The 22,021-nt window shown below is 43.1% G+C and overlaps 1 protein-coding gene across 4 annotated transcripts in view; it reads left to right on the forward strand.

Moving 5' to 3' along the window:
- The window catches only part of LOC127569523 (ATP-binding cassette sub-family B member 6-like), a 549,089-nt gene that overhangs the window by 83,610 nt on the left and 443,458 nt on the right, over window positions 1-22,021 (forward strand). For all 4 annotated transcript variants that reach the window (XR_007956208.1, XM_052014249.1, XM_052014269.1 and 1 more), the window contains exons 12-15: window positions 6,066-6,129; window positions 9,655-9,740; window positions 16,367-16,424; window positions 17,029-17,133. Coding sequence is in view for 3 of the 4 variants with exons in the window: in XM_052014249.1 (XP_051870209.1) it covers window positions 6,066-6,129; window positions 9,655-9,740; window positions 16,367-16,424; window positions 17,029-17,133 (313 nt within the window). In the remaining variant the exon portion in view is untranslated. The remainder of the gene's footprint in view (window positions 1-6,065; window positions 6,130-9,654; window positions 9,741-16,366; window positions 16,425-17,028; window positions 17,134-22,021) is intronic.

Here is a 22,021-nt window from a genome sequence, read left to right on the forward strand (position 1 = left end):
AGCACTTATATCAACCGTAATGAAGTGCTTCGAGAGGTTGGATTTTGGCGTGAATCAACTTCTGCCTCAGAGGTGACCTGAATCTGCTTCAATTTGCCTTCCACCACAAGAGGTCAAAAGCAGATGTGATTTCTCTGGCTCTTCACTCTGCTCTGGACCATCTGGACAACAGGAACACATATGTCAGGCTGCTGTTAATCGATTACAGCTCAGCACTTATCCCATACCAACTTATCATCAAGTTTCAAGACCTGGGCCTTTGTACCTCCCTCTGCAACTGGAGTCAATCCTCGACTTCCTCATGTGCAGACCACAGAAGGATTTTGGGGTGCAAGTCTATTGCTTGCTGAATGTATCAACACAAGTAGATAGGGTGGTAAAGAAGGCATGGGGCATACTTGCCTTCATTGGTCGGGGTGTTGAGGACAGAAATCGGGAAGTCGTGTTGCAGCTGTATAAAACTTTGGTTAGGCCGCAGCTCATTGTGTGCAACTCAGGTTGCTGCGTTTACAGGAAGGGTGTGTAGCCTGTGGAGGGGTGCAGAAGAGGTTCACCAGGATGCTGCCTGGATTGGAGGCTATGAGCTATAAGAAGAGGTTGCACAAACTTGGTTGTTTTCTCTGGAGCATCGGAGGTGGAGGGGCAACCTGACAGAAGTTCATAAAATTGTGTGAGAGTTGTAGATAGGGTAAATAATCAGAATCTTCTTCCAAGGATTGAAATTTCATATACTAGAGGGCATAGCTTTAAGGCGAAAAGTTTAAGGGCGATGTGTGAGGCAGGTTTATTTTATACACAGAGAGTGGTAGTACTTGGAGCACAGGAGGGACGTGGGAGAAGCAGATACAATAGCAATGTTTAAGAGGTATTTAGACAGATACATGGACAGGCAGGGAATGGGGGATATGGACCACGTGCAGGCAGACAGCAACATGGTCGGTGCAGACATTGTGGGCAGAAGGGAATGCTCCTGTGCTATACTGTTCTATGTTCTAGGTGGTATCGACAGCATCCAGTTGGCTTGTGATAAGAAGCTTGCAGAGCCTCACTGTGTCTCAGAGGGCTCTGCTTCTGAGAATGTGACACTTCAGAACACAGTGAAGTGTAACTTAAACTATTTGCAAAAGCTCCTTAATCCCAGCCAAGATGATCAATAATGAGTTCTCGGATGCTTAGGTCCATTCAAACCCACTCCTTCTAGGAAATATATCTGTGTTCATTCATTTATTTAAAATGCTATTTGTTGCAGAAGTAACTTCAATGAATAAATGAGGTTCCTGTGTTCTTGATAATAAAATGACAGTAAACCTAAAAATAAACACCCACTTATTTTGCACTTATTTTTATTCTGCTCTTTTTAAATTATTTTATCCACTTAATTCTCTATAACCTATCCTCTCTCTCGTGTTCATCAATGTACCCAAAATGTTGGTCACTTGCATATGAATTCAGTCCTTTGATTGATCTTGGCCCTTCACCTCTTTTTTTCCTCCCTCTGTAAATTGCTGGGAACAGACAGTGAAAGACAGCACATGACAAAATGCAGCAAGTGCTTTGGTGAATTAAAGGGAGGGCTCCATTTGACCAAGTATAGCATCAAGTTGGGAGTGTCTTGGAACACTATCTGCTTGCTTGGTGAGTGCATGTCCTACAATACCCAAGAAGTTTAACACCATCTAGGTCAAAGCAGCCACCTACAATGGCATACCATCAACCTCTCTAAACACTCAGTCCCTCCTGCACTGACAATTCTCTCAGTAATTCTCTGCTCCTGAGCATGGTAGAGGCCAGATCATTAGATATATGTAAGGTAGTTAACTATTTGAAAGATTGATTAATTGAGGCTTACAGGGAACCACCACAGAAGAGGAGTTGAGGTCAACATAGATTAGCCTTGTTCATATTGAATGACGGGGCAGCCTTGAGAGGCTGAGTGGCTTCCTCCTGTATTCTTGTACTGTGACACTGCATTATCATCTGCAAAGTGCATTGCAGCAATTCATCAAGGGTTCTTTGACATCTCCTCAAATATCGATCACTTAGATGAGGGGGTAGAAGGGTGGGTTGGCAAGTTTGCAGATGACACAAAGGTTGGTGGTGTTGTAGTGTGGAGGATTGTCGAAGATTGCGGAGGGACATTGATAGGATGCAGAGCTGGGCTGAGAAGTGGCAGATGGAGTTTAATCCAGAGAAGTGTGAGGTGGTACACTTTGGAAGGACAAACTCCAGGGCGGAGTACAAAGTTAGTGGCAGGATTCTGGGTAGTGTGGAGGAGTAGAGGGATCTGGGGGTTCATATCCACAGATCCCTGAAAGCTGCCTGACAGGTGGATAGGGTAGTTAAGAAAGCTTATGGGATGTTAGCTTTCATAAGTCGTGAGATCGAGTTTAAGAGCCGTGAGGTAATGATGTAGCTCTATAAAACTCCAGTTAGACCACAGTACTGTGTCCAGTTCTGGTCGCCTCATTATAGGAAGGATGTGGAAGCGTTGGAAAGGGTGCAGAGGAGATTTACCAGGATGCTGCCTGGTTTAGAGAGTATGTATTATGAGGAGAGACTCTAAGGGAGCTAGGGCTTTACTCTTTGGAGGGAAGGAGGATGAGAGGAGACATGATAGAGGTGTACAAAATATTAAGAGGAATAGATAGAATGGACAGCCAGCACCTCTTTCCCAGGGCACCAATGCTCAATACAAGAGGGCGTGGCTTTAAAGTAATGGGTGGGAAGTTCAAGGGAGATATCAGAGGAAGGATTTTTACCCAGAGAGTGGTTGGGGCATGGAATGCGCTGCCTGGGGCGGTGGTGGAGGCAGGTATGTTGGTCAAATTCAAGAGATCGCTAGCTAAGCATATGAAGGAAATTTAAATTAGTCTTAGGCGAGGTTTAAAGGCTGCACAACATTGTGGGCCGAAGGGCCTGCATTGTGCTGTACTGTTCTATGATTTATCACCTTGGACAACAAGGGCAGGAGATGACTTTGAAATACGTTATCATTTCATTGTAGTTGCTAAGTCATGGAACTCCCTACCCAACACAATGGGAACATATTCACCTGAAAGACTGCAGCAACTTAAGAAGCTTGCTGGCCACTAGATGTGGATAATAAGTGCTGCTTCTGTAAATGAATAAACATAGAAACATAGAAAACCTACAGCACAATACAGGCCCTTCAGCCCACAAAGCTGTGCCAAACATGTCCCTTAGAGACCTATTGCCCTCTATTTTTCTCAGCTCCATGTACCTATCCAAAAGTCTCTTAAAGACCCTATCGTATCCGCCTCCACCACTGTTGCCAGCAGCCTATTCCACAGACTCACCACTCTCTGAGTATAAAACTTACCCCTGACATCTCCTCTATACCTACTCCCCAGCACCTTAAACCTGTGTCCTCTTGTGGCAACCATTTCAGCCCTGGGAAAAAGCCTCTGACTATCTACCCGATCAATGCCTCTCATCATCTTATAGACCTCTATCAAGTCCCCCCTCATCCTCCGTCGCTCCAAGGAGAAAAGGCCGAGTTCCCTCAACCTGCTTTCATAAGGCATGCTCCGCAATCCAGGCAGCATCCTTGTAAATCTCCTCTGCACCCTCTCTATGGCTTCCATATCCTTTCTGTAGTGAGGTGACCATAACTGAGCACAGTACTCCAAGTGGGGCCTGACCAGGGTCCTGTATAGCTGCATTATTACCTCTCGGCTCCTAAATTCAATTCCACGATTGATGAAGGACAATACACCATATGCCTTCTTAACCACAGAGTCAACCTGTGCAGCTGCTTTGAGCATCCTATGGACTCGGACCCCAAGATCCCTCTGATCCTCCACACTGCCTAGAGTCCTACCATTAATACTATACTCTGCCATCATATTTGACCTACCAAAATGAACCACTTCACACTTATCTGGGTTGAACTGCATCTGCCACTTCTCAGCCCTGCTTTGCATCCTATCTATGTCCCGCTGTAACCTCTGACAGCCCTCCATAAGGACAAACAAAGGCTATTTGACCATGGCCATTCTCAAATACACTTTGCGATCAAGAGAAATTCCATTGCCATCTACCAGGTGAAACCAATTAATCAACTTGGATTCTGTGTCAGCCATGGCTTGATAGCCAGAGGATGAGAATTTAGATCCCACTCCAGTGACTTGAGGACAAAATCCCATTTAACACTCACTGTGCTGCACTGACAGAGGTGTTTATGTGATGAAATGTTAAACTGAGGCCCTGCTAAAGTGAAAGTTACATGGTGCTAATTGAAGAATAGGGGAGTTCTTGGTTCAGGAGCCAATATCTATCTCTCTATTGAAATATCATAGTGGATTATTTTGTAATATATCTCATTGCTGTTTGTGGAAGTTTGCTGTGTGCAAATTAGCTACTCCCTGTTTCACATTGTAACATTACTGCGCTACAAAAAATATATTCATTGTAAAGTGCTTAAGTGCGTCTCAATGTTAGTACAAGTCATAGAGTAACTCAGCATGGAAACAGGCCCTTCGACCTAACTCCTCCATACCGACCAAAGTGCCCATCTAAGCTAGTCTTGTTTGGCCCATATCCCTCCAAACTCAACTACTTACTCTGGCAGCTTGTTCTGTATACGTACCACCTTCTGTGCAAAGAAGTTGCTCCTCATGTCCCTTTTAAATCTTTCCCCTCTCACCTTAAATCTATGCCCTCTCAATTTTGGTTCCCTTTCCCTGGGAAAAAGACTGTGTGCATTCACCCTTTCTATGCCTCTCATGATCTTATACACCTCAGTTTCCTACATTTCAATGAATAAAGTCCTAGCCTGCCCAACCTTTCCCTATAACTCAGGCCCTCGAGTCCCTGCAACAATTTTGTAAATCTTCTTTGCACTCTTTCCAGCTTAATGATGTCTTTCCTATATCAGAGTGACCAAACCTGAATCCAGTACTCCAAGTACTGGATGGCACAGCATGCACGGCAGGCACGGTAGCATAGTGGTTAGCATAATGCTTTGCAGCGCCAGCGACCCGGGTTCAAATCCGGCCACTGTCTGTAAGGAGTTTGTACGTTCTCCCCGTGTCTGCGTGGGCTTCCTCCGGGTGCTCCGGTTTCCTCCCACATTCCAAAGACGTACAGGTTAGGAAGTTATGGGCATGCTATGTTGGCGCCGGAAGCGTGGCGACACTTGAGGGCTGCACCCCAAAAAATCACTACACAAAACATGTATTTCACTGTGTGTTTCGATGTACATGTGACTAATAAAGATCTTATCTTATCTAAGTGTGGCCTCAGCAACAATTTGTACAAGTGCAACATAACATCCCAACTTCTGTATTCAATGCCCTGACTGATGCAGGCCAGCGCACCAAATGCTGCCTTCACCATCCTGTCACCTGTGACTCCACTCTCAGTGAAATATGCAGCTGTTCTAGGTCCCTCTGTTCCACAATTCTCCCCAGGGCACTACCATTCACCTACCCTGGTTTGACTTCCCAAAATGCCACAGCTCACATTTATCTGGATTGAACGCCATTTGCCACTCCTCAACCCAATTACCTAGCTGATCAAGATACCCCTGTAATTTTTGATAACTTTATTCACTGGCTACAATACCACCTATTTTGTTATCATCCACAGACTTACTAACCAAGCCTTGTACATTCTCATCCAATTGTTTATATACATAACAAACAACAAAGGTTGCAACACTGACCCCTGAGGCACACCACCAGTCACAGGCCTTCAGTCTGAGAAACGGCCTTCCACCATTACCCTCTGCTTTCTACCATCAAGCCAATCATGAATCCAGTTAGCTAGCTCTCCCTCAAGTCTTTCTTCCTTAGGGATTCTCTTCTAATATGGTACAACTCATTATGGTAAACAGAAACATGATACAAGCTTGTAGTTGCAACAATTAGAATGACTCCACTAGAGCTTGCCTCGTGGCACAGAAGACCCTGTGGCTGAGAAGTAGTCAAACCCTCTCACAAAAAGCTGACCATCTTGGTAGCTGGTACAATCCGTGATTTCTTTTACATGAGTCCTTGAGACTTCTTGAAAAGTACAATTGTCTCACCTTTGTTTTCCTACAGGATGATCCAGAGTTCATTCATAGACATGGAGAATATGTTTGATCTATTCAAAGAGGCTCAAGAGGTGAGTAGTTTGATTTTTTTTCCATCTTAAATTAATAATCTGGTTTTAAGAGTCAACACAATGCTACCTGAGCTAGATGTATCCAATATTTTCTGTTTTTATTTTAGATCTTCTGTATGTTCATTACTTTGCATTGCTAGATTAGTTTTAACTTCAGTTTGTGTGACGATGAGGTTCCAATAGTTGATGAGCCACTGAGGACCCCGCAAAATGAGAGTTCAGGGAATTTGCTCTGTGATATTCCAGTGGGCCCAGATTACTTTCCTTACTTCCTTGGCCTCTCATCTGCAGCTCTCCCTTTAGCACTGTGGCCTTTAAATTCTGAATTTCTCCCCATTAAACTTCTTTCGCTCTACCTCTTTAAGGTGCAATATGAATTTACCTCTGACCAAACCTTTTTTTTAAGCTGACCTAATATTCTCTCTATGGCCCAGTTTCAGTTCTTGGTCTGATTATGCTTTAACCTTAGGACATTTTACGACATTGTAGGTGTTGTTATGTGGGAGTGTTCGTGATGCTGGAAGTAAAGGGAGTCACACATGCCTTTTAACATGGAACATTGTGTGTGATCTTCTGGTCTTACCTAATACAGCTTTTTTTTTGAAGGACTTGTAGAGTTCTTGTGCTTTGCATTCAGTTGGTGCCATTTTTCCAAACCGCTGTGTGCTGTTGGATCAAGGTACCCCAGGAGATAGACATTTTCTTATTGTGTTATCACTGGTTTCTCCACTTGGTTTGATTTGTTCAGCAGCATTGGTTGATTTTTGTAGTGGTATTGTCTGGGGCCAATTCCTGTAAAGATCTAAACGCAACTTCCCTAAATACAAGCAACGCACAAAAGGCTGGAGGAACTCAGCAGGTCAGGCAGCATCTGTGGAGGTTGAGACCCTTCATCTGGACTGGAAGGAAAGAAAGAGGGCAGATAACCAGTATAAAAAAAGTGGGGGGAAGGGGTGGAGCAAGAGCTGGCAGGTGGATCCAGGTGAGGGGGGGTGATAGGCAGGTGAGAGAGGGGGGAGAGTGGGAGTGATGCAAGAAGCTGGGAGGCGATTGGTGAAAGTGACAAAGAGCTGAAGAAAATGGAATCTGATAGGACAGGACCATGGGGGGGGGGGGTGGGGGGAGGAGGTGGAGAAGGGAACCATAATACAGCACAATACAGGCCCTTCGGCCCACCATGTTATACCGACCTTCAAACCACTAACTATCTAACCCCTTCCTCCCACATATCCCTCTATCTTAAATTCCTCCATATGCTTACCTAACAATCTCTTGGACTTGCCCAATGTATCAGCCTCCACCACCACCCCAGGCAGCTCATTCCATGCCCCAACCACTCTCCGGGTGAAAAACCTCCCTCCGACACCCTTGAACTTCCCACCCATTACCTTAAAGCCATGCCCTCTTGTATTGAGCATTGGTCCCCTGGGAAAGAGGTGTTGGCTGTCCACTCTATCTATTCCTCTTAATATTTTGTACACTTCTATCATGTCTCCCCTCATCCTCCTCCTCTCCAATGAGTAAAGCCCTAGCTCCTTTAGTCTATCCTCATAATCCATACTCTCTAATCCAGGCAGCATCCTGGTAAATCTCCTCTGCACCCTTTCCAACGCCTCCACATCCTTCCTATAATGAGGCGACCAGAACTGGACATAGTACTCTAAATGTGGTCTAACCAGAGTTTTGTAAAGCTGCATCATTACTTCGCAGCTCTTAAACTCGATCCCACGACTTATGAAAGCTAACATCGCATAAGCTTTCTTAACTACCCTATCCACCTGTGTGGCAACTTTCAGTGATGTGTGGATATGAACCCCCAGATCCCTCTGCTCCTCTACACTGCCCAGAATCCTGCCATTTACCTTGTATTCCACCTTGGAGTTTGTCCTTCCAAAGTGTACCACCTCACACTTCTCCGGATTGAACTCCATCTACCACTTGTCAGCCCAGCTCTGCATCCTATCAATATCCCTCTGTAAGCTTCAATAGCCCTCCACACTATCCACAGCACCACCAATCATTGTGTCATCTGCAAACTTGCTAACCCAGTCTTCCACCCCCTCATCTAAGTCATTAATAAATATCACAAAAAGTGGGACACCACTAGTCACAGCCCTACAATCCGAATGCACTCCCTCCACCACAACCCTCTGATTTGTACAGGCAAGCCAATTCTGAATCCACATGACCAAGCCTACCTGGATCCCTTGGCCTCTGACCTTCTGAAGAAGCCTACCATGCGGAACCTTGTCAAACGCCTTACTAAAATCCATGTAGACCACATCTACTGCACTACCATCATCAATCTTCCTGGTCACCTCCTCAAAGAACTCTTATCAGGCTAGTGAGGCAAGATCTTCCACAAATCCATGCTGGCTGTCCCTAATCAGTCGATGATTCTCTAAATGCTCATAGATCCTATCTCTTAGAATCCTTTCTGAGAGCTTACCCACCACAGACGTAAGGCTCACTGGTCTGTAATTCCCTGGACTATCCCTACTACCTTTTTTGAATAAGGGGACAACATTCGCCACCCTCCAATCCTCCGGTACCATTCCCTTGGACAACGAGGACTCAAAGATCCTAGCTAACAGTTCGGCAATCTCCTCCCTTGCCTTGCGGAGCAGCCTGGGGAAAATTCCGTCAGGCCCCTGGGACTTATCTGTCCTAATATTTTCTAACAGCTCCAACACATTCTCTCTCTTGATATCTACATACTCTAGAACACTTCCCAACACTGTCCTCAGCATCATCAAGACCTCTCTCCTTGGTGAATACCACCTCCACAGCTTCCAGACACATCCTCCCACCTTTGTCTTTAATTGGACCTACCGTTACTCTAGCCATCCTTCTGCCCTTCACATACGAGTAAAAAGCCTTGGGATTCTCCTTAACCCTACTCGCTAAAGCCTTTTCATGTCCCCTTCTCACTCTCCTCAGCCCATTCTTAAGTTCCCTCCTTGCTACTCTATATTCCTCACGAGCCCTGTCTGATCCTTGCTGCTTACACCTGATGTATGCTGCCTTCTTCCTCCTAACTACTTGTTCCACCTCCCTTGTCACCCATGATGGGCAAATGGTGGGGGAGGGGAAGGACATAGGGTGATAGGGGCTGGTGGGATAAGGAGAAAAAAAGGAAGGAGCAAAGGGGCGTGGTTACCACAAGTTAGAGAAATTGATGTTCGTACCGTCAAGTTGGAGACCACCAAGGCAGAATATGAGGTGCTGTTCTTCTAATCTGTGTTTAGCCTCATCTTGACAGGTTGAGATTTCCAGCATCTGTAATCTCTTCTGTTCCCTAAATACAAATAATTTTAGAACATCCTTTACCGGAAATTTTGACTCAATTTGTAGTGTGAAACTCAAAATAATGGGCAGAATTGATCAAATTTTGTGTAATAGAAACCATCCATTTAGCAGATTTATAGAGAGCACGGGTGTGGGTGGGCAGGAGACAGCATATGACATAGAAAATGATATTTTAAAGGAACTATAAAATGAAAATGATTACTGCGTATCTTGCAGGTTACTGATGATATCAATGCAACAAATCTTGACTTCAAAGTCGGAAAGGTGGAGTTTGACGAGGTTTATTTCAGTTACATCGATGGGTATGTAAATTACTCGTGTGAATGAAGGCATGGAGTTAGAGATGCTCAAAAGGGGCATCAAAACTAGTCTGCAATAGCTGACGGAATGTTGGTCTTCACAAGTGTTCTAGAAAACAACGGGGATGAAATACTTCAAATATTTAAAAGCTTGGTCAGCCCCCATCTGAAGAAACTCCCTTTGGTTCTGGGAAGGTGTAGTTCTGTTTGTAGTAATGTTTATCATCAACTTGATATGCATTTCCTTGACACTTGGATATGGCCTAACTGAGGTGTCTAAAATAGTAAATGGATTTAATCAGCTAGATATGGAGAAACCATCTGATCTGGTGAGGGAATTCCAAAATGTCAGAATCAGAATTATATTTATTATCATTGGCGTGAAATCTCTTGTTTTGCGGCAGCAGTACAGTGCAAAGACAAAAATCTAAAATACAAAAAATAAATACAGTGCAAAAAAAGGAATAACTAACTAGGGCTTTGTGGACTGTCCAGAAATCTGATGGTGGAGGGGAGGAAGCTGTTCCTGAATCGTTGAGTGTGGGTCTTCAGGCTCCTGTACCTCCTCCCCGATGTAATCTTAAAATTGGAATTAAGTCATTCCAGAGTGAAATCGGTTAGCACTCTTTCCCACATAAAAGGCAGTGGAAATCTGGAGCTCTGCTCCCCAGGAGGTTATAGGCCCTATTGGTCAATAGAACCTTTCAAGACTGAGATTTATGAATGCTTTTTCTTAGTTAAGTGTATCAAAGGAGATGGAGCAGCAGCAGGTGCAGATTAACCATGACCCAATTAAAAGGCAGCTGCTGAATAACCTACTCCTGTTCCTAATATTCTAGATCACAGCAGTATCTTCTGACATGGCAAATTTAATTGTTTTTACTTTGCCTTTCTTTTAATCTCCTCAAGCCGCAAGTCCGGTCGTAACCTGATTATGCACTGGTCCAAGGCCCTTCTGGGGGCAACGCCAGAGTCGATGCATATCACCCCAGCTGGAAACAGACTTCAGAGTCTCACTTCAGAATTAGAAAAATTACTGCCCACTTTCACTCTACTTGTACTTTAGTGCTGTCTGAATGCCATACAACTTTTCAGCCTTTTAATTATTTAATGCTCCACAAGAAGTCAAATTAATGCAAGCTCCCACTCTTATTTCCTGGCCTAGCTTGCAATGTTGTCAGTCGAGGATGCTTCAAGTTGCCTGCAACCCTGGGGTAAGAAATAGCAATGCTATTTGCAGCAAACTTCTAAAGGCACTTCACAAAATAAGTGAAGAAGGTTGGCGATGAGCCGCATTAAGGAGATAATTCGATCAGGTAGCAGAAAATTTGATCAATGTGGTACTTTTAAGCAACATTTTAAAAAAGGAGTGGCCAATAAAAAGATATTGTTGGTGGTGGGGTGGGGGTGGGTGGGGCGTGCAATTTCAGAGCTGAATATCTTGGCTGACAACAGAGAAGGATTTAAATTCTGAAGTGGTCAAGGCCAGAATTACAGGGACCTGATACCCTGGACACTTGTAGGGCTAGAGGAAGATATAGGAGTAGGAGGGAAAAAGTCACTTTAGTTATCAGGTTGTAGAGCTCTGTTGTACATCATGTCCATGCCGACCTTTTAGTCCATCTACACTGATCTCATTTGCCCACATTAGGACCATATCTTTCTATGCCTTCCAAATTAAGTGTCGTTTTTGATACCCTCTGGCATAGGAGAAAGATTTTGATTATCTACCCTTTCTATGCCTCTCATAATCTTATATTATTTCTATTAAGTCAGTCTCCTGTGCTCCAGGGAAAACAAGCCCAGTCTATCCAATCTCTCCCCATAACTAAAGTCCTCCAATCCAGGCAACATCCTGCTGAATCTCTTCTGCATTCTCTCCAGCACAACCACATACTCCCTGTAGTGTGGCGACCAGAACAGCGCACAGTACTCTAAGTGTGTCCTCACCACTGCTGACATCCACTGACACATAAACAGAAAATGCTGGAAACTCTCAGCAGGTCAGGCAGCAGCAGATTTCCAGCAACTGCAGTTTTTTTTTTATTTTCGTTATCTCATGACAGTTGCTATGGAAATTGTACTTGCCTGTTGAGGTCACACATGAATGTCGCGCCATTTCCCTCCACGAGCACATAACTAGATCTAAGCTAACATCGGAAGAAGAGCCACCACATGGATAAGCTATAAGGCCACTGGTGACCATGGAATGTGCCACAGTAAAATTAAACACTTTGTGAAAAGGATGGGAGAAGATTAGCAGGATGAGTTCATTGAGTCTACTTAAGAAACTTACTTAGAAGAATATGTTGAGGAACCAGCTAGGGTGCAGATTACTTAGATCTGGTATAATGCAATGAGACAGGCTTAATTAATGAGGCAGGATTAATTAGTGATCTTATCTTATTAATTAATGATCATAGAATCAGATTTTATGATGTGAAATTAGTTGTTTTGCAGCAGCAGTACAGTGCAAGATCTAAAATTACTATAAATTACAAAACTAAGTAGTGCAAAAAAAAAGAATAACGAGGTAGTGTTCATGGACTGTTCAGCAATCTGATGGTGGAGGGGAAGAAGCTGTTTCTGAATCATTGGGTGTTGGGTCTTCAGGCTCCTGTACCTCCTCCCTGATGGTAGTCCTTAGGGATGTCCTCCTCCCAGACAGTGAGGGTCCTTAGGGATGGATGCCGCCTTCTTGAGTCACTGCCTCTTGAAGATGTCCTCGATGGTGGGGAGGGTTGTGCCTGTGATGGAGCTGGCTGAGTCTACAACCCTCTGCAGCCTCTTGCGATCCTGTGCATTGGAGCCTCCATACCAGGCTGTGATGCAACTAGTCAGAATGCTCTCCACCGCATATCTATAAGAGTCTTTACTGACATATCAAATCACCTCAAAATCCTAACAAAGTAGACCCACTGGTGTGACCTCTTCATGTTTGAATCAATATGTTGGGCCCAGGATAGATCCTCTGAAATGTTGCTGCCCAGGAACTTGAAGTAAAGGATCCCCTGGGAAAGAGTGATCATGGCACAGTAGAATTTCAAATTCAGTTTGCAAGTGAGAAATGTGGTTCTGAAACTAGTGTCCTAAACATATAGCCAATTGCATTGGAGGAATCGTAGAGGAGGTTCTGAAACTAGTGTCCTAAACATATAGCCAATTGCATTGGAGGAATTGTAGAAGAGGTTCTGAAACTAGTGTCCTAAACATATAGCCAATTGCATTGGAGGAATTGTAGAAGAGGTTCTGAAACTAGTGTCCAAAACTTATAGCTAATTGCATTGGAGGAATTGTAGAGGAGGTTCACTTGTAGAGGAGGTTCCTGGGATGAAGGGGTTGACAGATGAAAAAACGTTGTGTGGGTTGGGGCCTATGTGTTGGAATTTAGAAGGTGATCTATTGAAATATATAAGATTCTGAGGGAGACTGACAGGGTCAATGCTGAAAGCTGCTTCTCTAGTTGGGAGTATTTAGAACTAAGTGGCATAGTTTCAGAGTAAGGAGTCATCCATTTAAGACAGATGAAGAGGAATTTCTTCTCTAAGGGTTGTGAGCCTTTAGAATTCTCTACCCCAGAGAGCTGTGTGGGCAGTTATTAAATATATTCAAGCTGGATATTGACAGACATTGAACAACAGGGACAGCATGGGGAAATGTTCTTGATGCCAAGATTAGATCAACCAGGATTTCACTGAATGCCAGAACAGGCTCAAGGGACAATGGCGCAGCTAGTAGAGCTGCTATCTCACAGCTTCTGGTACACAGGTTCAATCCTGATCTCTGGTGCTGTCTGTGCGGCCTGTGACCATGTGCATTTCCTCCAGGTACTCTAGCTTTCTCCCACATAGAGTTATACAGCACAGAAACAAGCCCTTCGGCCCAACCCGTCCATTCCAACTGTGTTGCCCAATGAACTAGTCCCATCTGCCCACGTTTGGCCCATAGCTCTCTAAACCTCTCCTATCCATGCACTGATCTAGATGGCTTTTAAATGTCGCTAATGTGCCCACCTCAACCACTATTTCTGGCAGCTTGTTCCAAATACGCACCACCCTTCGTGTGAAGAAGCTGCCCCTGATGTCCCTTTTAAATCTCCCTGGAAAAAGACTGTGTGCTTTCACCCTGTCTATGCCCCTCATGATCTTATACACCTCTATCAGGTCACCCCTCAATCTCCTACATTCCAGGGAATATAAATATATGAGTTAGTAGGTTAATTGGCCACTGTAAATCCAGTATGCAGGTTAGTGGTAAAACCATGGGCAGACTTGATAAGATCGTAGGAAGAATAAAATAGGATTAGTGTAATAGGTGAGTGATGGTGTGAATTTGGTTGGCTGAAATGCCTATTTCTATGAACTTATAATATAGTCATTTATCAATTTTATATTTATTGTAATTACTTTGTTTAATTATAGTGTTAAGTGTGTTCATATTTTTCATTACTACATTTCTTCCAATTTTTTTTTAATAAATGATTTTTACTGTTTCGAAATACCAAGGACATACAAAAATTGCATAGTCTTTAAAGGTCTGATTGCTGATTTAGTTGTCTGTTAAAGTTATTTTTAGCTGTTTTCATGGCCAAGCCTGTTCAGGCCTGGCCACATGTTTCATGAAAGCTCATAATTTGAACATAAAACTTTATCAGAGGCAAACTGAGTTGGATGGAGTGGTTCTTTCAGATCTTGTACTTGACTCTGAATGTTTGTGTGTCATATTCTCCTCACTGATTTTCCTGAAGATTTTAATGAGTTTGTAGTGGTTTCAATCCAGTTTCCATTTGGTTTGAAACCATTGCATAATTCTGTTCTGGGACCCCTGCTCTCTGTGATTTTTATAAATGATTTGGATGAGGATGTGGAAGGGTGGGTCAGTAAGTTTGCTGATGATACAAAGGTTGGTGGTGCTGTGGATAGTGTAGAAGGTTGCTGTAGATTACAACAGGATATTGATAGGATGCAGAGCTGGGCTGAGAAGTGGCAGATGGAGTTCAACCCAGATAAGTGTGAACTGATACATTTCGGGAGATCAAATTCGAAGGCAGAATAAGGTTAATGGCAGGACTCTTAGCAGTGTGGAGGAACAGAGGGATCTTGGGGTCCACATCATAGATCCCTCAAGGTTGCCACGCAGGTCGATAGGGTTGTTAAGAAGGCATATGGAGTGTTGGCCTTCATTAGTTGGGGTATTGAGTTAAAGAGTCGTGAGGTGATGGTGCAGCTTTATAGAACTCTGGTTAGACCACACTTGGATTATTGTGTTCAGTTCTGGTCACCTCATTATAGAAAGGATGTGGAAGCTTTAGAGAGGGTGCAGAGGAGATTTACCAGGATGCTGCCTGGATTGGAGAGCATGTCTTATGAGGATAGGTTGAGCGAGCTAGGGCTTTTCTCGTTGGAGAGAAGGAGGATGAGAGGGGACCTGATAGAGGTGTACAAGATGATGAGGCATAGATCGAGTGAACAGTCAGAGACTTTTTCTCAGTGCGACAGTGGCTAACACAAGGCAACATAATTTCAAGGTGATTGGAGGAAGGTGTAAGGGGGATGTCAGGGGTAATTTTTTTACACAGAGAGTGGTGGGTGCGTGGAACGCACTGCCGGCAGAGGTTTTGGGGGCAGATACATCAGGGACATTTAAGAGACTCTCAGATAGACTCATGAATGATAGAAAAATGGAGATCTGCCCATGTCCTCCTGAGCAGCAGAGGTTATTAGCTTAGCAAGCGTTACTAGAGTAGAATGGGTGAAATAATGCAGTGTATTTTGTAGATGGAGCACACTGCAGTCACAATAAGGTGACCACCACGTTACGGCCATTCGAGCTACAGAAATTCACTCTTGCAGAATTCACAAATTTATGTATTTTTAAAAAAAGTAAAGAAATCAACACAAAATTTGTTCTTCTTAAAATTGTGTTTCTTGAAGCATACACTGATGATGCATCTTCATGTTTACAGAAAATCACAATACGGCCTGCTTTCTAGAAAAGCAAACGTTTCCCCCTCCATCGTAATGCGAGGTCGCCTGTTAGTAATGGAGGGAGCAGATGTTTGGGTTGGTGGATGGGTTAGTGGGCTGCTCTTTCCTGGAAGGCATTGTGCTTCTCCAGTGTTGTGGCTACAGTCATGCACACACTTCATGCTTTGTAAAAACACAAGTAAATTCTAACAGCTGGATAGTCAATGTCCACAACCCTAGCTACTGCGGAAAAAAACACTGGGAAATTATGATAACTGATCAATTTTAATAAATTAGTTTGGATGAAGGATTTAAACATCACAATTGTTTGAAATTGGAGACGTTATAGGTTAACAAAAATATGGGCATTTGATGACCATAACGTTGGAAAATGATATTTTGTGCCATTTCTAAAATTTGCTGCTCCTCTTCTTAGACAATACTTCACAAGAGAAGCAGTATAGTAATGAACATGATTTTCAATTCTAATCTCTCCCATTTAACCATAAAACTGTTTCCTCAGTATGATGCAGTTCAATGATGCATTTATAGGATGCCTGTAAGGTTTGCAAATGCTAAGGTTCATTGAATGGAGGTTGCATTCTTCAACTTACTTGGCTAATACTTAAATATAAGTTGTATTTTATGCCTTTTCTCTTGCAGGAAAGAAATCTTGAAAGGCATATCATTCTCTGTTCAACCAGGACAGACGTTGGCCCTGGTAAGTTCACTGCAGTGTATTACTTGGTCAAGTCAAACCATACTTGGTACAAATCGATTTATTCTGACAGTAAAATCAGACTCTGGTAAGAATCCACAAACCCAAATCTTCCAGGAAGTGGGAGTCCTCACTTTACCCACCCAAGTAGAGGGAGTCCTCCCCCAGGTGGAAGGGGCCATTCCATAACTTACCCAAGTGAAGGACCACCTTATAAATGGTGGTGCTGTTAATTGGAATGAGGATAGAATTAACTGAAGCCATTCACATGGATGTGCAAGTTATAATCCTCTGGACAACCATCATTACCACAGAGGCTGCAGGGATTCAGAGAAAATTTCTCCAGGTAATGCATGAATGAGCAATAATTGTGTCCGTACCCACTCTTAGTCATGTTGTGAGAATTAAATTAAAGGAAAAAGGATGTAATAAAGTGGCATTCCTGGCCAGATTGTCTAATGGAAAAGAACTGGCTTTTATACTAAACACTTTATAAATATCTTGGGCATACTGCGTAGCTATAGATGATGTAGCTGTGGACATATAAAGCACAGAAGGCTATTATAACCATTGGATTAACAATGTTCCGTCTTTGTATTTCATTCAGGTTGGACCCTCAGGCTCAGGAAAAAGCACCATCATCCGCCTCCTCTTCCGATTCTATGACGTCAAGGGAGGTTGCATTAAAATTGATGGCCAAGACATCTCAAAGGTAAGTGAAAGCAAGCGGGAGACTGCAGATGTTGGGATCTGGAGTGAACAGCAAGCTGCTGGAGCTCACCCTGTTGTTTGCTCAAATGTAAATGAGATAAGAAAGTAAGAAATAAGAGCATGAGTAGGCCATATGGCTTCATGACCCTACCTCACCTTTTAATAATATCATGGATAACCTGATCTTAGCTTCAGCCCTACTTCCCTGCCAAATCCCCTAACTCTCAACTTCATTATAGATTTTAAGATGTCTCTGTCTCAGCCCAAATATGTTCAATGATCCAGTTCTCTCGGGTGGGATAGGGAATTCTAAAGATTCATGACTGAAGGAAGTCCTCCTTTTCCCACTCTCTTAAATGGGTGACTGCTTATTCTGAAACTACATCAGAACCAAATGCAGCTTTGGATCCAGATTCAGTTTATTGTCATATACATCGGGTGCAATGAAATTTCTGCAATGAATGTGTCCAGATGAAGGGTCTCGACCTGAAACGTCGACTGTCTATTTCCCTCCATAGATGCTGCCTGACCCACTGAGTTCTTCCAGCATCTTGTGTGTTGAACTTCCTTGCTCATGTGAATCTCTCAGAGTAAACAGTAGACATACCCTTATACAATGAGATGGACTCTGACCTCACGATCTACCTTGTTGTGACCTTGCACCTTATTGCACTGCACTTTCTCTGTAGCTGTGACATTTTACTTTGTACTGTTATTGTTTTTACCTGTACTACCTCAATGGACTCTGTACCAACTCAATGTAACTGCACTGTGTAATGAATTGACCTGTACGATCAGTATGCAAGACAAGTTTTTCACTGTACCTCGGTACATAGAACATAGAACAGTACAGCACAATACAAGCCCTTTGGCCCACAATGTTGTGCCAACCTTTAAACCTCGCCTAAGACTATCTAACCCCTTCCTCCCACATATCCCTCCTTAAATTCCTCCATATGCTTATCTAGTAATCTCTTGAATTTGACCAATGTATCTGCCTCCACCACCGCCCCAGGCAGCACATTCCATGCCCCAACCACTCTCTGGGTGAAAAACCTTCCTCTGATATCTCCCTTGAACTTCCCACCCATTACTTTAAAGCCATGCCCTCTTGTATTGAGCATTGGTGCCCTGGGAAAGAGGCGCTGGCTGTCCACTCTATCTATTCCTCGTAATATTTTGTACAACTCTATCATGTCTCCTCTCATCTTCCTTCTCTCCAAAGAGTAAAGCCCTAGCTCCCTTAGTCCCTCCTCATAATGCATACTCTCCAAACCAGGCAGCATCCTGGTAAATCTCCTTTGCACCCTTTCCAACGCTTCCACATCCTTCGTATGATAAGGCGACCAGAACTGGACTCAGTACTCTAAGTGTGGTCTAACCAGACAGCTGCATCATTACCTCGCGGCTCTTAAACTCAATCCCACGATTTATGAAAGCTAACACCCCATAAGCTTTCTTAACTACCCTATCCACCTGTGAGGCAACTTTCAGGGATCTGTGGATATGAACCCCCAGATCCCTCTGCTCCTCTACACTGCCCAGAATCCTGCCCTTTACCTTGTACACTGCCTTGGAGTTTGTCCTTCCAAAGTGTACCACCTCACACTTCTCCGGATTGAATTTCATCTGCCACTTCTCAGCCCAGCCCTGCATCCTATCAATGTCCCTCTGCAATGTTCGACAATCCTCTACACTATCCACAACACCACCGACCTTTGTGCTGTCTGCAAGCTTGCTAACCCACCCTTCCACCCCCTCATCCAAGTCATCCAAGTGACAATACTAAACCAATACCAATACACGGTAATAATAAATACAACAATAAATACAGCATCGAGCACAGAACAACAGAAGGCTGCAAGGTACAGCAGTGCAAACTGAGGTAGTGCAAAAACAAATGCTAGGGTGACAGTAACAGAAGAGGTAGAATTAAGGGTTCAAAAAAGTGGCAGCAGCTCCAGGAGGGGAATGTGAAAGAGGTGATTGGTTCAGAAGTCTGATAGTAGTGGGGAAGAAGCTGGTCCTCTGGGCTTTCAATTCCCTGTATCTTCTCCTAGAAGGTAGAAGAGAGAATATTACTTTGAGGGAAAATACCCTCTTACCATGCTTAACCTGATTGACCCCCACCCTGGTCTCATTCTGATAAGCACCAAATCCTTCATCCCAGGAGTCAAACTAATGAACCTGTCTGAACTGCCTCCAATGCAAGTAAAACTCTCCTTAAATAAAGGCACCAAGCTTGTGCAGAGTTCCAGTGTGGTTTGCCAATACTATGTACAGTTATGGCAAGACTTAACCTACTTCAAACCATCCCATTTGTACTATCTCATGTAATACCCAACATCGCACTTGCCTTCCTAATTTCATGCTGTGTTTCACATATAAGGACACCTGGGTCCCAATGTACTCTAGCATTTTTCTGCTTTTCTAATTTTTCTGTCAAAGTGGGTAACCTTGCATTTCTCCAGGTAATACTTCACTAATTTTTTGCCCACTCGTCTAACCTAATTTTATAACTTTTCAGACTGTATCTTCCTTGCAATTTGATACCTTTGTATTGTCAAAAATTTGACCATCATACATTTGGTCCTTTCGTTCAAGTTATTGACGTAGATTGTAAATAGTTGAGGCACCAGCACTAGTCCCTATGGTACCCCATTAGTTACAACTTGCCACATAAAAATAACGTATTCATCTCCACTCAGTATTAGTTAGCCAATACTTTATCCACGCAAATGTTTTATTCCCACTGCATTCTTGAAATTTATAAATGCTATAATATACCATTTTCCCCTTTGCCAGCCCGCCTGTTGCTTCCTTGAGGAACTATAATAAATTTATCAAATATGATTTCCCCTTTTTTTAAATGGCATTGATTTTGCTTGATTCTATTATGGTTTTATATATGTCCTGCTTTTCTCAAAGAGATTAAGAATTTTGATTTACCTCTGGCATTGAGAGGTGAAATCAAACCCATTTCACTTGGTGCCTCTCAGGAAGCAAAACACTTATTGGTCCTGAGTAGAATGTCTTTGGAAGTCCCCCCCACCCCCCCTTAACAGAACGAGAGAGAAACTGGATATGTGGATTGAGGAGTTGACTTGCAAGGAAAGATAAGGTTAGGTTGATGATCTCATTGAGACATTCAAGATGGTGAGGGAGATAGTCAAATGGATATTGTGGGGAGAATTCCCCTAGTGGAAGAGTGGTGCTAGGGGCACTATAAAAGTCAAAGGGATTGGACACGTAAGACTGAGATGAGAAGGGATTTATCCTCTATTCTTTGAAATTCTCTTCCTCCAAAGACGCTGAGCCTTTGAAAATGTTCGTGGCCAAGAGAGACTTTTGGACTATAGGGGAACCAAGTGTTGGGGATCGTAGGGAAAATAAATGGAGATGAGACAAGAATCATGTCATCCATAAAACTGAGTGGTAGGGCAGACCTAAAGGGCCATAAGGCCTACTCCTGTTTCTTTTATTACGCTCTTACAGTTCAGTAAATGTCATTATCCCTTTTGAAGATGGTTTTCTCATTCATATAGACAAATGGATTCTCTTACAGAATTCCATAACTTAAACAGAATTCTTGATGAAATGTCTGGGTCAAAAAAATAGATACACAGTTTCTGCTTGCATTAATTGGTGCTTGCACGTCATGCCAAGCTAAACATTCATGTATGTGAATTCAATTGTGTGTTATACATCAATTGGTGTCATTGTGCGTGTGCAGCAACTACCTAGATCAAAAGTCAAAAGTGTTTTTTTCATTCAGTTAGCATCCCAGTTTCTGCCATCTTCCTTGAAATGGTTAGGCATTGGAAGAGGAAATGAGTCATTCGATCCTGTAAAGGGACAGAAGCACAAAACTAAACATCAGGGAAGTTCATTCTCTGCTCTTTATCTATTCTGCTGGTTTAAGGAAAAATAATTTCCATGGCACCTTTTTTAAATTCTTTTCAGGATTTCCCAAAGCACTTTGTAGTGTATGAAATACTTCTGGAGCTCATTTGTTGCTGTGATGTTTGAAAAGCAGCAGAGAATCTATGCACAGCAACTCCCGTGAGCAACAGTTACAATGGTGGAAAAACAATCTATTCTTATGATGTTGGTTGGGGGATAGATATTGGCTGGGATACTGGAGAGAACTTCCCTGCTCTATTTCAGAATAGTGCATCCACCTTTTGTCTAAAAGACAACTGCCCTGACAATGCTGCACCTTTTCAGAAATACAGACAAGTATGAGCCTGGATCGTGTGCTCCAGTTTCTGGACTGAGTTGAACTGAGCACCTTCTGAATCAGAGGCAGATATGTAACTAACTGGGCCACAGCCAATTCCTGGATGAAAGGCAGCCACAACAGAGTAATTGAGGTTTAGATTGTCTACAGTTGATGAATTAGTTGTCCTGTTTCACACCATGGATTCTCACAGACATACAAAAGCAACGACATCACAGATGCTGAGATTTAAAGTGTCCATGAGAAATCTATTTAATTTTGGTTAGCCTGGTTACCTGAGGAGTGAGAGAGTATTGAACGGTCATGGCTCACTCATGAAACATTTGGTCCATTAACACAGCCTGAACTAACTTTGGATGTGTGATGGAATAATCGGTCCTCTCTGTGTTTCAGTCTTTGGGGATTTAAGCAGTGGGGCTTGTAACTTGTTCAAATCTTTTTAGATAAAAGTGGAACCCAGACATCGCTGCCATACATTGCTTGTACACCTTCAATTCTTTAAATGATCCTCATGCATATGAATGTGTGAATTAGGAACAGAAGTAGGCAACTCAGCCCCTTGAGCATACTCTGCCATTTAATAAGATTTTGGCTAATCTGTTTATCTCAATTCTGCATTTCCGTCTACACTCGGTAACCTTTTACTCCC

This window comes from Pristis pectinata, chromosome 1 (genome assembly GCF_009764475.1).
Source record: "Pristis pectinata isolate sPriPec2 chromosome 1, sPriPec2.1.pri, whole genome shotgun sequence".
Classification (NCBI taxonomy): domain Eukaryota; kingdom Metazoa; phylum Chordata; class Chondrichthyes; order Rhinopristiformes; family Pristidae; genus Pristis; species Pristis pectinata.